Source organism: Marmota marmota, unplaced genomic scaffold, assembly GCF_001458135.2.
Source record: "Marmota marmota marmota unplaced genomic scaffold, marMar, whole genome shotgun sequence".
In the NCBI taxonomy this organism is placed as follows: domain Eukaryota; kingdom Metazoa; phylum Chordata; class Mammalia; order Rodentia; family Sciuridae; genus Marmota; species Marmota marmota.
The window spans coordinates 38,573,937-38,590,785 of NW_026000108.1; the positions used below are offsets into that span (position 1 = coordinate 38,573,937).

The 16,849-nt window shown below is 40.5% G+C and overlaps 1 protein-coding gene across 2 annotated transcripts in view; it reads left to right on the forward strand.

The window, feature by feature from the left end:
* Positions 1-762: 762 nt before the first annotated feature.
* Cwh43 (cell wall biogenesis 43 C-terminal homolog) overlaps positions 763-16,849 on the forward strand; it is a 49,533-nt gene continuing 33,446 nt past the window's right edge. The window contains exons 1-7 of one of the 2 annotated variants that reach the window (XR_007341075.1): positions 763-963; positions 2,676-2,867; positions 6,283-6,403; positions 7,022-7,176; positions 9,300-9,501; positions 10,606-10,694; positions 16,016-16,273. Coding sequence is in view for 1 of the 2 variants with exons in the window: in XM_015482092.2 (XP_015337578.2) it covers positions 912-963; positions 2,676-2,867; positions 6,283-6,403; positions 7,022-7,176; positions 9,300-9,501; positions 10,606-10,694; positions 16,016-16,273 (1,069 nt within the window). In the remaining variant the exon portion in view is untranslated. The remainder of the gene's footprint in view (positions 964-2,675; positions 2,868-6,282; positions 6,404-7,021; positions 7,177-9,299; positions 9,502-10,605; positions 10,695-16,015; positions 16,274-16,849) is intronic. The other variant, XM_015482092.2, reaches the window with a different exon arrangement.

The window sequence follows — 16,849 nt, forward strand, 5'->3', positions numbered from 1 at the left end:
GAGAAAGAAATAACTGGCCTAGTTCACAAGCTCCATTAATTAGAAACATCTGCCACCTTTTTACGTATAGACGATCTCAAATACCATTACTCATACATTAAGCAGGCAGGCCCATTTTCTTCGAATGTTTTCTCTTCCCTGAGCAAGTGGTGGAGCGTCTCTGAAGGTCAGAAAATCCTGCAAATGCTAAAATTTCTGGCCGCCCTTCCAGAACGCAGTTAACTAATTGCGCGTTTCCTAACTAAGCTTAGACAAAGTAGCGCAGACTACTAGGAACGCCAAGGTTAGGTTCGCATCGCGTGGCCACATCAGGCACCCCAAGCACTGGAGTCCACTTCATCTGTTCTCTTCCCCTGCTCAGGCTGCCCCATCTGGGTCTCCAGCCTTCCTCTCTGACTTCTAGCGATGCACCCTCCTAGGACTGGTTCAAACAAGGACATCACCGATTCCGAGTTGCTCTAGCTCCCTCCCTCCTGCACGCAGGCAGCGCTCCAGCCTGGGGGCTGCCCTGATTGTGGGCCAGCCAACCTGCTTCTGGCCCTATGGCGGGTCCGAGTCCGAAGGTCCTGGTACTGGGACTCCTGTCCTTAACAGTCGCGTGGGCAGAGGCGGTGGCGTTGCCAGTTCGGCGCTGGGACGCGAGGCGCCCGCACCCGCGCAGATCGCACAGGTGGCGTCGGGCCGCGTAGGCTGGGCTGGGTGTGGCGGGAAGGGGACCGTCTAGCAGGGCTCCACCCCGCCTCGGATCTGCACGCCGGCCGGGAGCCTGGCGAACCAGCGGGCAGTAGTCTAGGGAGGGGAGTTGGAGTGCGGACGCGGGTCTGGGAGGACGCAGCGGCTGGCGGGGAGCGCAGGGCGCGCACGACGGCTCCGACCAGGGGGCTTTTTTAGATAGCGCCACTCCCTTCCGCATGGCGGCGATGCCCTCCCTGTGGAGAGAAATCCTCCTGGAGACCCTTCTGGGTAAGCCGAGGCTGTCCTCGCCGCGTGTTGGGTGGTGCCTGCTCCCCTGGACCTCCCTGGAGACGCGGCGCTCCACCCGATTGGCTGAGGTCGGGCAGGGAGAAGAGCACGTTCCGGGCCCAGAATGGAGATGCTTATCGTCCCCTGGGAACTTTTGCTGCAGAAGGGAATAAAAGACAAGACCTACATTGAGGTTCCAAAGCCGAGAATTCGGCGAGGCGCCCGCGGAAGAGGGTGCTTTCTGAGTTCCCACGCAGCTCTGGGATGGCGTCCGAGGGGCGCAGATTCACCAGGTGTAGGTTTTGAACTCGCATCGCCTGTACAGTCTCCCGCAATCTCCCACCGTGATTTTTAACTTTTAACCAGTACTGAACTTTACCTTTCCCAAGGAAAAGGACACCGGTTTTCCCCAGGGACTGTAGGTGAATCCCGGGCAGAGTTGCCAAGTGGCCTTGATGGTTGGGGGCTGTACCCTTGGGCATTTGGTGAAAAGCATCCGACTGGAGTCTTGTTTGTTCAGTTACCAGTTTTGCAAAAAAACACCAAGGACTTACTAGTGTAGTTCTGTTGGAACTATATGATTTAAATCAGAGTACCTTGACGTTTGGGAAATCACTAGCACCTCTCTGTTCATTAACAAACAAGGATCTTTCTGGGCTGGCAGGGAGCCCTTCTGAAAGCCTGATTTTCAGGGAGCTGGTAGCTTTCAGAGAGCCTAAGACTCTGCCCTGCATTGTATCTTGTAAGTTGGGAGATGGAGTAGGTTCCTCTGATGCTAGGACTCGGTACTTCATCTCATTCAAGTCTAACAACTCTGCCAGGTGGTTTAAAGTCCTATATCTTCAATTAAGAAAGGGAGTTTGAGAAGTAACTTGAGAGAAAGGTACCACATCTAGTGGTAAGAGAGCAAATGTGGAAACAGATTGCTGGGTCTGAGTACACGTGGCTATTTGGTACTTCTGCATCTTAACCAGAGTCTCAGGATTTTGTTTATATGTTGTGTTGTCTCGTCCTTGTTTAATTAGTTTTTGCATTTGTAAGAGAGCATAGAAAGGGTTTCCATGCCATTGGACATAAGGTTGTGTGAGGAAAAAGAGGTGATTTTTGTTAATCCCCCTAGTGCCTAGTGAGCACCCAGGAGTGTTAATCGTCATTATTGTACAAAGTCCTTGGCAGAGAGGTGTGTCTGACTTTAGATGGGGGTTCTCCAGCCACCCTGCCTCACTTCTTAAGGGCTAGTTTTAAATGATCTACTTGCAAGAAAATGATTATTGCCTTACTACAGAGCTTTGGATGTAGTTGTTGAGGTGGGAGGGGGTGTCCTGCTGTTAACTGCTCTTTTTGATTTTTTGAATATTTAACATTATATGTGTATGGGTCAACTTAGGTAAGGGAATTTTATCAATCAGGGTCCTGACCAGAAGCCAGAATCAGCTCAGATGATCAAGATAAGAGGACTTAACTAACTAAAGGAAACATCTACAGGAATGTGGCATGATTAAAGAATGAACAGAGTATGGTTAGGGGATACGACAGCAGGAAGTCATTCTCAACCAGGGCCTGACCAATAGGGAAGGAATTCTGTTACTGTACCCAATTATGGCACCCAGTTAAAGCTGGAGGAAGGAGGCTGGCAGTGGAGTGGAGTGGAGAGCCACTGTTGGAAACAATGCCAAAGTCATAACTCACTCTCTTCTCAACTTTTTCTGTAGGCTATGGTTCTTGGTCTCTCTACCATGACTTAGGACCGATGATCTATTACTTTCCCCTGCAAACACTGGAGCTCACTGGGTTTGAAGTTTTTGGCATAGTCTCTCTTTCTCCAGCACTCCTAATAATTACTCCTTTCTGGAAGCTGGCTAATAAGAAGTGGATGCTAACCCTGCTTAGGATCATCACTGTAGGTAAGTGTTTCTTTAAGGTTTTCCTTTTTAGTTAAAGATCAAGTGAAATAATGTAGACTCTTCATTGCAGGCTGAAGGACTGAATGAACAAAACATAAGAGTTTTCTTTCCCTTACTACCACCATAGAAGAGTTTTAATAAAATTGGAAGATTAGACTGAGAGTCAATGTGCTTTACATTTCTGACATTTCTGCCAGATTGGAAGGGCCTAAAAAAAAAAATCACTGAAAGGAGGATAAGGATATGTTGAAGAAAGGTCAACTCTTGAATATAGTGTGTTTTTCTTTTCAACTATAACTCGGTACTTAGGAACTATTGGAAAGATTTTAAAATAATACTGCATAAGAAACACAAAAATTATGCATGATAAAATACCATACAAGCAAACAGCAGCATAGAAAAACTATTTGCAACTCTTACTCAACTAATTTCCCTAATATAGAGAGTTTTTACAAACCAATGACAAAAAAAAAAGACCAACTCACTAGAAAAGGAGCAAAAATATGCCTAGTCACTGGAAAGAAAATAAAATCAGTTTTAAAAGCTATAATAAAATATATAGACAATAAATTATGCACATACATATTTATCTGTAGTGTCCCAAATGGATTGGTCAAGAATAGAGCGTGACTGTAGTGAATCATAAGAGTGGGAAAACAGGTACTCATGCATTACTGTTGGGCATGTAAATTGGCACAACCTCTATATTGAGTACTTTAGCAGTATTTGTTCAGATTACAAATCTGTATATAACCTTTATCCAGCAGTTCCACTTATAGAATATATCCTACAGATGAACTCACATGGTAAACTTGGCATGATATTTAAATATTGCAGGGATATTTATAATAGCAAGACTAGAAATAACGTAAGTGTCCTCTCTAAGGACAGGTTAAATGGATTATAGTTATGAAACTTGGAATACTACAGAATATTATGCAGCACAAATGAGAGAATATTATTTATGTAATGAAGTAGGATGTTCTTCAAAATATATTTTGCAGAAAGGGTTGTTTTAAATAGTGTCTATTATAGAATGTTAACCTTTATTTTAAAATGTTTGGGTGAAAATATATTTATTACTTGGTTGAACATGCATTACATATCTCCAAAAGGATTTTAAAATGGTAGCATTTTAGTTGCCACTCAGGTGGAGAATTGGGTACCAAAAGACAGAACTGGAGAGGGAAGTTTGCACTCTATCCCTTTGAATTCTGAATTTGAATATATTATATTGCCAAAAAATAGTGAAAAATTTAAATGTATACTTGATATCATAAAGAACTGGGTTTTTTTCATATTAATAAATATTTAGAAAGCTTGGAGTAGTATTGGTGGTAAAAAAGTAAGAACATGAGTTACAGGGAATAGATTTTCAAAGGAAAAAAAATGCCATACTCCAGGCTGGTTGGACCCATAACTAACAGCTCTGGACTTCTTGCGCTCCTGTTATAACTCAGTGTCTCTGAGATTTGTGTGTGGCATTTGTTCATGAATCATGCTGTATGTTCTGTCTAGAAACAGTCATTTGACTTTTTCAGAAGCAGTGCCAGGAATCACTAGGACATTGCTATGTTTGTCTGTCTGTCATTTCCTGAAGATGGCAGAATACAGTGCAGTGAGTTCTATGGTTCCCAGTGAAGGTGTAAAACTTTTGTTTTTTAAAAACAGCTCAGAAAGAATAGTGGGAAAGACTCCTAGAAACAGTGCCTTTTACAAAGATGGCATCCATAGGCATTGAAAGACATGTTAAATTTGTAGATCATGAAATTTTCAGCTCTGGAAGTAATAGAAATGAAGCTTTCCACCCTGAACTGAGTATACGGTAACTGGTTTCAACTGCTGTTGGCTTACCCAGTATCCTTATATGAATCACTGTGGTCTCAGCCTTGCAAGATTCATTTTCTCCTTCCACTCCAGGTTGGCTTCTCGGGGAGTGATTTATTAGTGTCTTTCATCGCCTTTGCTCAGTACTGGCCCTGTGGGCTCACTTACAAAGCCACCAACTGAGCAGTTGCTGGAAAAGGTTTTCATTATTTAAGTTCAGTTCTTTTCAGTAACTTCTAGTAACTATCAGGGATATAAGAATAAATAAGTTTCAGATGGTTATTATATGATTGTGATGCTTGCTATTATTCTCTTTTCACCTCCTCCCTCCATGAAAACCTAGCACTTTGAGCGGAAGTAGATCTGCATTTAAGAAAGTGATAGGGGAAGTCACTTGAGATGAAGAGGCCATTCTCCTCCAGGCATTCTTCCAGGTGACCACAGAACATTGTTGATGCTAAACAGAGGCTGCAGTTAGCCATGATTTCCCTTCAAATGCTCCACAAGGTCAGGAAGAAACTCTGCTTTTAGTATCCTAAAGGATTCTCACATAGCCACAGAGAAGGTCTGAGTGTTACATTCAATCTCACCTCTGGTATCTCAGATATTTTAGATAATTACTATGGAATTAACTATGAAACTAGTTCTTACTCATTGACTTAGATTATTTTTGACCATAAATATTTTCACCCACTGGGATGGCCATAATAAAAAGACTGACAATAATAGTGTTGGCAAGGATGTAGGGAACTTGGAACTTTCATTCTATCGCTGGCAGACATGTAAGAAATGTAAAATGGTACAGCTGGTTTGGGAACCCGTTTGGCAGGTCCTCAAAATGTTAAACTGAGTTATCATATGACCCAGCAGCTCCACTGCTTGGCATGTACCCATGAAAAAAACGAAAGCATATGTTAACACAGAAACTTGTACAAAAATGTTTATAGTAGTATTATTCATAAGAGCCCCCAAATGTCCATCAGATGGTGAATGGATAAACAAAGTGCAGTATATCCATGTAATGGAACATTACTTAGCCATAAAAGGGAGTGAAGTACTGATACAAGCTGCAGCACAGATGAACCTTGAAAACATTATGCTTAGAGAAAGAAGTCAGACACGAAAGGCCACATATTATATGATTCTATTTATGAAATGCCCCAAATAAGAAAAATCCGAAGAGTAGTGATTGCTAAGGGGCTGGGCATGGGAGAAGAGGGAATGGAGAGAATTGGGGGAGTGACTGTTACATATACATACCTATATTTATATACATACATATATATTTATATTTATTTATTTATATATATATATTTTGGTGGGGGGTGATGTGAATGTTCTGGGTTTAGTGGCGATAGTTGCATAGCTTTGTGGATACACGAAAAATTAGTGATTTCTGTATTCTAACATGGTGAATTGTATGGCATGTGAACGATATTTTAAAAATATTTTAAAAGATGGGTATATAATTATTGACTAACTCTCTTGAATGTAAAGATGGGGTCAGACCTGACATTTATCGAATGTGGATCATTGAGTGGCAATGCATTCTTGCTGGAAATTTTCAGCTCTCCTTACTCTTTTGTAGGCGGCCTAGCCTCCTTCCAGGCTCCAAATGCCATCCTTCGGCTGGTGGTCCTTGCACTTGGTGTGTTTTCCTCGCTGATAGTGCACAGCGTGACTTGGTGGTCAGGAAGTGGTTTGCAAAGGTATGATTCATGTCTTATGCATCTGTGGACAAACAAGTACAATTACCAAAGGGAAACTTGGGACCAGGAGTTCCAAGTTGTAGTTTTTACTTTTCATATGACCTTTGCCTCCTCTTCACAAAAGAGGATGTGAACTTGCCATCAATCTCAGTAACTTTTTTTTTCTTTTTTGGCCTCACATATGCTAAGCACATGCTCTACCACAGAGCTACACTTGCAGCCCCAGTAATATTTTTCTTTTTTTAGTACTAGGAATTAAATCCAGGGACACTTTACTACTGAGCAACATACCCAGTCCTTTTTTTTTTTTTTTTTTTGATATAGGGTCTCACTGTGTTGCCGAGGTTAGCTTTAAACTTGTGATTTTCCTGCCTCAGCCTCAGGAGTAGCTGGGATTACAGGTGTGTTCCACTATGCAAGGCCCTAGTAATGTTTTGAGAACTAAAGAATGATAACAAGTTGCCTAGGTAATGGGCTAAATAAAGGCTAAGTCAAGTATATTACTACATATTACCAACAAGACAATTTCAGATACTCATTCTATGAAACAAATTCACAATGGACGTAGTACCTTGAATTCCCATTGGGAAGTTTTTAAAAATACTTTTGCACTTGCAGGTACCACAGAATCTGGGGATTTATTTTAGGACAGATTCTTCTTGTCGTCCTCCGCATATGGTATACTTCACTAAATCCAGTCTGGAGTTGTCAGATGTCCAACAGAGTGATCCTGGCATTAAGTATGATAGCCACACTTGATCGCATTGGCACAGGTAAACATGTGTTCAACTTATTCCAGGATCATCTCTCCTGCAGAGTTTGTCTTTTCTGTATGAATGTAGTATGAGTGGAAATGTACTTCCATTTCAGTTGCTTTCCCCCACTCTGAAATAGTAACAAAGCCATTGAGCTGTTATCTCAGCAGAAGATACCTGTTCTTGATAGCACAGATGGGAAAAAACAAAAAACCCATCAGTGGCATGTACCACAAAGTCGATGGGAGATTAGAACCAGGTCTTATACCTACAGGTCATGTACTGTCTTCCTTCTTCTTCCTGTGGACTGGCCTCTGTTGCTGGTATTTTCCATCTGCCACCTTCACACTGGCCCCAGTACAACTGTACAGTGGGGAAGTTACTGGGATTTATGGGAGTGGCAACTACCTGGTTTTTACCCAGGAATCTGAAGTATCAAATCTGAAGCTTGAAAAGGAAGCAAATCTTACACATTCAGAGCATTATTCAAATCGACTGGCTTTTATTGGAGCTGACTTTGTCTGAGATATGCAGATACACAGCTTGGGAGTTGCTTCCTAGGCCAACTTGAGACTCTTCTGAAAAGAGAGGACAAGTGCTACTGGATTCTAATTAACTTGCTCCTGGCTTTTTGTGTAACTCTCAGTGAGTCACTGTTCTTTTGTAAATACAAGGAGAAGCTGCACAGATTAACGCAGGTGTGGAGAGTATTGGCTCAGCATGAACAAAATGTGCTTGTCTGATTCCCCTCCGGCCCCAGTCTCGGCATGAAACAGAGGTAACAAAATGGGGGAAATTAAGCAAGTAAATGAGTCACATGACTTGAATATTAGAACATTAGAGCTCAGTCTAGTCCCCTAATGTATGTTTTATATTTCATAAAACACTTATGTGTGGGTGTGCAAATTCGGAAGCACATGGCTCAGGTACAACCAGGTAATGATCAGGCCTTCAAGGGACTGCTTACATCCCCTGACTTGGCTTTTCTTCTTTCTTGCCTCTTGCTGGGTGTCCATCTCTTCCTCTGGATTTGTCCTGTGCCCCCATTTCCAAAAATCAGATCGTCACTGGCTTGTTCAGGATCTCTGAATATACCAGATGTATTCTTTGTTGTTGTTGTTGTTGTTCAATTTGAAGAGTTGTTGTGTCCTAAGGATGAAGTCACACTCATACTTACTGCCAATTCAGTTTGGATGACTCTTTTCTCTGAAGACTCTCTGCTTAGCTGATCCCTTCCACCCCATTCCCATCACCTTTGCTTTCAGCCTGCTTCTCCTTCCTCTGATCTCATTCTTACCAGAATAGCTTTCTTCTGCCAGCCTCCTAGGCAGACCCTTCTGCCTCCTACCCTGCAGAGGCTTCACAGTCACAAAGCCCACTAGACTCTCTGTTCCTGTACAGATACTCTCCTGCTAGTCTTTTCTTTGGTTGTTATTTGTGTGTGTGCAGACCTTGCTGTGATGAATTGGAGACTCTTGGTGACAGCACCATGAATTATGGCTGTATGACAGAGTTAAGGAACCACACTGCTTAAACTCCAGCCTGTATCTCTCAGTACTACCTGTGTGATCTTGGGCAAGTTAGTATCTCTCTGGGCCTGTTTTTCTAATCTGTTAAAGGATATTAGTATTAATCTCATATAAAGTTGTTGTAAAGATTGAGTGAGTTACTAAAAAAAAGGCTCAGGAGAGGGTTTGGCACATAGTAACTGCCCAGTAAATGTACACTTATAACTCTGGGCACACACACTCCCTGTTGGGAGGAAGCAGCCTAATGTACTGGAAAAGTTCACTCCAGTTGGATGACATTTGTCTCCTGAACATGTCATTCACTTTTTCAGTGTATATTTTTGCTCAATCTGTTAACTTCTTATAACATCGGTAGCTTTCTGCATTTTTTACTTGTCAAATTCCAAAATATCTGTTTTCCCTAAACCATTCCTTATCTAGCCTGCCAGAAATCATCTCTGCCAGAACAGCCGCATGCGTTCTGCCTTGTATCACAGTTGCATGTCTCACCTCCCCTTCTAGAGAAAGCCTCTTAAAGCCAGACACCATTTTCTCCTGGTTGAAAGTCTGTTAAGTAGAGAGGGTAAATTTCCATGTAACGGGCCCTTTTTCATTTCTTTAAAAATCTTCTAGATGGTGACTGCAGCAAACCCGAGGGGAAGAAGACGGGTGAGGTGGCCAGAGGCGTGCCCTCTAGACCCACCCAGCTGCTGGCCGGTGCTGCCTTTGGTAGCCTCCTGTTCGTCACTCACTGGGTCTTTGGAGAGGTCTCACTTGTTTCCAGATGGGCAGTGAGTGGTCATCCCCACCCAGGGCCACATCCGAACCCATTTGGGTGAGTTTGGGTTTGGAAGCCAGTCAAGAACATGGCAGTCCTGGCTGTCTGAAGACATTTCTCCTTTGCTAGCCTGCTGTTTCATATCCATTCTCCCTAGATATCAGAGATGTTACCTGAATAATCATGAACGCTGGAGATGAGGAGCCAGAGGGTATTGGGCTGTGGCAAAATAGATAAGGGGAGAGGGAAGGTTGTGCCTGAGAGGTTCCCAAAGCTTCTGCACAGTCACTTCAGGAAATCCCCATGCCAAAGAGTCTCCTCCATGGCAGGGAAGGGACAGCATTGCTGCCCATTTCCCCCAGACCCTTGTGTTGCAGTTACGGGCATATGGTAGAGAGACCTCAGTGCCTGATGGCAAAACGCTCTCTCAGCCAGATGGACATAATAGTAACAATTGCCTTACAGACCTTCGAAGATTAAATGAATAATAACGCAGATAAAAATCTTAAAATGGTGCTTAGTATGTATTAAGTACTATTTTTAGCTTAATTTATATTATAGCTACTTAATCGAGTGCTGTATTATAGCTATTCTTGCTTCTGGATATCTCCCTAATTGAATTAAATTCTTTTTTCCCCCTCCACCAATGTTTTGCCAAAGTGGAAAAAGAATGAAATAGTTTGTGGCTGTTTTAAAAATCATGTAACTGTCAGTTATTGATCAAATTGACACTGGCATCAGGAATGCACCAACTGCAGTACTGAGGTCAAGAAAAGAAAGAAAAATGACAAACGACATAGGAACTATTGCCAAAAATTTTTTTTTCTTTTGGTCTTTGGCAGAGTCATTTAAAATGTCATATGACCAGTATGGACTCTAATTTATGAGAAAACTCCATTATTGTGTTTACCTTGACTATGAAAGACCACAGTGCCATTTCTCTGAAGTCAGAGTTTTTATACTTCAGTATGCCTCAGGCATATAATGTTGTCTACCAGTTGTCTCGTTGCCCACTGGTTGCTTCAGACTTGTATTACCTCTTGGATGTACCTAGAGGTAGCAAGTATATTTCAGTTTTGTAATTGAAACAATGACATATTAGTAGCATGAAATGTCTTCTAGCATTTTCTTTCCTTTTTTTTTTTTTTTTTTTTTTTACAGAGGTGCAGTTCTGCTGAGCCTGGCAAGTGGACTGACGCTCTCAGCTTGTTCGTGGTTTCCTAATTCTGGTTTCATCTGGTGGGTTACAGGTATGTGGGATTCACCTGCAGATATGCCACCATTGAGCCTGGTTATGTAGTTTATTTGTAAGCCTGTGCAAGAAGATGGAAGGAAGATGCCACCACGCGATATGTACTGTTGCCAAATGGCTTGTTACAACCAGTCAAGACAACTATAACCCAGGTGTTACCAAGGTCTCCAGTGACTACCTGCTCTAGGTTCCTGATTCTTCTTACTCCACTTCACTTCACCTGTCCCATCCCTGCCCAAGCAGCATTGCCATAACTACACACCTCCCTTCAAAATACCTATACAACACTCAAATGCACTTAGCACATTTTTTGAGGCAATGAAGGATTATATATATCACCAGTTGCTAAGTGCTAGATCCCTTGCCCTCTAATTTTGCTTGCTTCTTTGTTTTTTTAGAAATCCCCCCCAGATTTTTTTGAGATTCCATAGTGAAGTTCCATTTCCTTTTCTCTTTTCCATGTGACAGTTTTGTTCCACATTCTTCTAACCCATCTTTGGGGTCATGTATGCTTTTACAAAGACCCAGGCCATTTCTTCCCAGTCACACCCTTTATGATTCCAGAAATATTAATGAAGGCTGTTGTACTGGTACGTGCCACAAAAAATTAAAAATATGAACAAATACAATTTAAAACAGTTAATAAATACTAATAAATTTAATTTAAACATAAAAAAGGTCACTCTGGGTTTGATCTTCTATACCATCCCACCAAATACACTTCACAAACTACTTAGTTGGCCACAGTAAAAGAAGACAATAATCAGTGTTGGTGGCCCTCTCCCACTCTCCTTTTAGTCCTTGTGAACATGAGGGAGCATTGCATTATTTTCCTTTGATCGAATGATGCCACTCCTCCTCCTTCACTTAAATTATTGGCATTAAGTAAACATCTCCCACTCTTTTAGAGAGCGAATACTATATTGGCTTTCTGTGAGATGTTCTTTTACATATTAATTAAGCAGGCAATTCATGGTATTGCTCTTGATACTGTGAGACTGTATCAGTAATAGAAAATGTGGAATGAGAAATACCGTGATTTCTGCATGTCACAGTACCCACCATCAGCCTTACATGGAAATGTAAGTGTAATCAAAATGGGCTGCTAACTTAATGAGGTTGGCCAGGTCCTCCTGGAGCTGAATGAGCACAGTTGCAGTCATGTGGAGCTGTTTGTACTTGCTGGTGTGTTTTCTGGTAGACATTCCATTTGGACTCTGGAAGTGGGTGTGTGTGTGTAGGTGGAACCTTCTCCTCAAAGAGCTGCTACATGGGATTCCTGGGGAAGAGGGCCAGATAACTTTGTTAATACCTTGTTTGCAATGAACATATTTAATTTCTTAATATTTTTCTTTCTTTCTTTCCTTTTTTTTTTTTTTTTTTTGTGTGTGTGTGGTGCTGGGGATTGAACCCAGGGACCCAGGGACTTGTGCACGCATGGCAAGCATTCTATAAGCTGAGCTATATCCCCAGCCCTAAATTCTTAATCTGTATGCAACTTGGAAAAAGGAGATTGAAACGCTTCAAAAGTTTGTTCAGCATTTAAAGCATGCCTTTTTTTAAAAAAAAATAAAATATAAGCAAAGTGTTTATTGGGCAGGTTGATAGGTAGCAGCTTTGTTTTGAACCTGGGACAACAAAGGGACACAAAAACATATAGAATAGAAAAACTGTGAAAATATAGTCTTATCCTTATTTCCCCAGATAAGTAAGATCATATCTTTGAGAGTCAAACCTAATCTAGTTTTGCTGTCTCTCTGGAGTATTAAATAGTAGTTTTAAAGACTCCAAAGGCAAGCAGATTTAAGGCCTCTAGCCACAGGCTATTTTAAGTATAGGAAACCAGGGCTGTAATCCATGAGCTTCATCTCCCTTTCTGATTACCTGTTCACCTGAAGTAAGTAGGAGATTACACTGAATTATCTAAGGTGGTGCCCATTTTCATTGTGATTCATCTTTAAAAACCACATGATAAAACAGAATGTAGTGAAATGAATCATATTTTCCCATCATATATTTAAGTTTACAATCCAGCTGAGGACTTGGCATGACATTAATTATGGTGGAGACCAAAGAACTTAATAAAAGCAAAAATACAGGAGCTTTCAATTAAATTAACAAAATAATTAATAGTTATGTTAGGAAAAATGCATAGATGTAGTAAGTGCACTGATAAGGCCCTGGTGCACTCCACAATGTGCATGTAACTCTCTTGTATGAAAAACTCAGTCTGTTGAAAATTAACATGTCAGTTCTCAACACATTATTAGAGTATCTATTACTGCTAATTCTGCTTGATGTCTTGGATGTAAAGATTTGGGAAGGATTATTTGGAAGGGCTTAGTCTCAAACAAGTTAGGATATACATACAAAGTGCAAAAGGCAAAATGACTAATGGTGTGTGTTGTGTATTACCACTAGTGTGCAAAAAGGAAGGGGAATAGACATGCCTATGTACTTCTTTGTCTGCCTTGAACATCTCTGGAAAGGTGTAGAAGTAAATGCTAACATTGTTTGCCTTCTCTAACAAAAAGTAGTGGGTGATGGGTCAGATGTCCCATTTATTTTGTATCATTTCTTCTTGAACTTAAAAATACAATTTTAGTTGATTAAAACTAAAAAACCTATTTTAAGATAGAAACTAAATTTAAAATAAAAGCAATAACAGTCAAGAAAAATTTAATAATTCTTTGCAGTAAGACAGATGACCAAGACATTCTAACATCTTTAGATCCGAATATCAAGTTAGCACCCTTTTTTTTTTTTAAAAAAATAAACATTGAAACCAGGTGCGGTGGCACATGCCTATAATCCCAGTGACTTGGGAGACTGAGGCAGGAGGATCTCAAACTCAATGCCAGCATCAGCAACTTAGCAAGGCCCTGAGCAACTTAGCAAGACTCTGTGTCAAAATAAAATATAGAAAGGGTTGGGGATGTGGCTCAGTGGTTAAGTACCCCTGGGTTCAATCCCTGATACCAAACAAACAAACAAACAAACAAATAATATACATTGAAAACTAGTAAACAGGAAAAATTCGATTTCACTAATAATTGGGCAGGAGCAATATAAAACATCCTACTATTTTCATCATACATTTGGTAAAGAATTTTAGAAAGAAATAATTTTGGCAGAGTTTCAAAAGAGTGGATATTTCAGCAAGTTTTTTGGAGGCAGTAAAGCCTGGTACAACCTTCAGGGCAGCAATTGTTCATGACAACAGCTTTAAAATGCTTCTGCCCTTTGATGCAGGTTGTACTGCTAGGAATTTGTTTTATGGACATAATCAGAGATGTGGTAAGAGATTTGTTGTCAGAGAAAGATAGTCATCACAATGTTGTTTTTAAATCCTTGACACTGGAAAGTTTACAAATGGCTGATAGGAAAATGTTTACATGTTTGGTGGTATATTTATCCAGTGGAGTATTGCATACACATAAAAGTGTTTTAGAAAAATTAATAACATGAGAAAATCGTAAAAAGCAGCATTTAATCCTTAATGTCATGTACACTTCCATTTATGTAAAATTGTTGCCTCTACCAATTTCATCTCTTCCTCCTTACGGTCATGCATCATCCTTGGACCCATGGGGACCAAAGTCACTTTTAAAGAACCTGCAAAATAAATACATAATCAAGAACGTGAACTTCTTGGGAGAGGAAGTAGGGGAAAGGGCAGGTACAATTCCATTTATTTACTTCTCTAGACCCATAGGAAAACACTGAGGAAAAATACATGGAAGTATTGGCTGTGGTCATCTGAGTCTTAGGTAACCCTAAACTGCTTCTTTGTAGTTCTGAATTTTACAAATGTCTTTAGCAACTAGGCATTACAGTTGTTTTATTTCAAAATGAAAAATCACCATTGTGGAGTATATTTGAAGTATTTGATGGTCTCACCATGGAGTTAAGCTCCATGAATTGTCGAGGACCCTGGAATCTGGCTCTCATGGACATCTGAGTGAGGTTCCTTTTTAAAGTGAGGATGAACTGACAGCCACACAGTATTGTCCTGTGATGGTGCCGAGCCATGGGACATTAAGAAGCTATCTGGAGGGGTTGAGGTTGTGGCTCAGTGGTAGAGTGCTTGCCTAGCATGCATGAGGCACTGGGTTCAATCCTCAGCACCACATAAAGATAAACTAATAAAATAAAGATATTGTGTCTAATCAAAAAATTTTTTTAAATAAATAAATAAACAAAATAAAAGTTGTTTTTTTTTTTGTAGTTCTTTTTTTTGTTTGTTTGTTTTTTTAAAGAAGCTATCTGGAGCCACTTTCTGCTCTCCTGTTCCTGGAGTTACTACCCTGAGCAGTGAAGAGCCTGTTGTAGATGCATTGAAAGATGGGTCCTAGGTATACAACAGTGATTGAATTGTTTCAAAAATGCTGTATCGTCTATGAGAAGGTCTTGTGTCAATGGTTCCACAGTGAGGTAGACCTAAAATGCTGTTTCTGATTTTACAGGATTTGGGTGAGATGTTATATGACCTCACTATTGGCTCAACGGACTAATATTTGCTAAGTGCCTGTTGTGAACCAAGCAGGATGCCCAACCTCTAACACCTTTTAACTCAGAGACAAACCTGGGGAAAGCCATGAACCATTGTATTGCCATGATAGTTGGATAATAAATGAACAGACTGCAAAGTTGCTACATCACTAAGTCACATCTTCTTTTGATGCTGTGTAGTTGGAAAAGCCCGTGTACATATTATAGGACAAAGGGCAGCATTTAGATAGGTAGAAATTCCTTTAGAAGGTGGCTCAACAAAAATGTTCTAGAAATCAAATCAACTGTACGTGTTTTCTTTTTAAAATACCATTTATTTATTTATTTGTTTGTTTGTTTGTTTATTTGGGACCGGGTATCAAACCCAGTGCCTCCCACATGCTAGCAAGTACTCTACCACTGAGCCACAATCCTGGCTCCCAACTGTACATGTTTTTGACTTTCTTATATCTGGTTGGTTAAATTTAATGAACATATTTTTGGTATTGTGGATAATTTTAGTTTTTATCGATGGTAGGATCATAACACCAATTATTTATTCCTCCTCTTCTCCCCTGCTTTTCTGGAAGAAATAGCACTGGACTGAAACTTACTAGACCCATTCCACCTCCAGTCATATGGGTAACTGATTGTGTGACCTTGAACAAATGACATTAACCTTGCTGGATCTTGTTTCTCATCTGTCTGGAGATTGAAGCAGGACACCCTTAAGGTCCCTTCTGCCTCTAAAAGGCTATAAACGGGTTATCCTAGCACTTCATTGCCTTCCCATCTGACTCACACTTTCCTCTTTTCTCTCTCACACAGGAACAGCTTCAGCTGTGGGTCTCCTTTACCTGCCCACGTGGGCGGCTGCTGTTTCCGGCTGTGTGCTGGCCATCTTCACTGGATCCATGTGGCCTCAAGTGCTTAAACACCTGGTTAGCTCTGGAACAAGCCCTGGAGAAACCATGACTGTTGCCATGGTGGTTTATGTTCTAGACATATTTTTCTGTGCATGGTGCACAGCCTTTAAGTTTGTCCCAGGAGGTGTTTACACTAGAGAAAGATCTGACGTGCTTTTGGGTGAGTGCATTTAAAAGTTTTGGATTACAGGATCTGCTGGAAGATACCCTGAGGACTTGCCAGGATTTAGCACTTAACAGGACTGGTGAAAACAAATAGGATGATCTTCCTGTCTTAGTAAAATCGATTCTCTTGGCAAAAACAAAACCTAGAAATATGTCTAAATCTTAAATTAAAAGCAAATTTCTTAAGTCATTAGTACATTTCAGTAACATTTATTATTCTGAAGGCCACTTAAATGAATTGGTTGGGAAACACATTTAATACATAATAAAGTATTAGGAAAAGGTGTGATTATGATGCTCAAGTTGCTTCAATAGAAGGCTCATAGATATACCTAGGGATTATGATTTTTTTTTTAGTTATCCTGAATGTTATTTACCAGATTTTTACTACTAATAAATACAAACATATGTAAGTGTATATGTATATATATATATATACATATATATATTTAAATTTATCTTAGTATAAATAGTAAATTCCAAGATCCTGGATTAAATGCATTTCCCATTTTTGTGGTTATGAACTCACATGCCAAAATTAAAATCTCACAAGCTTAGTTCAGTGTAATAT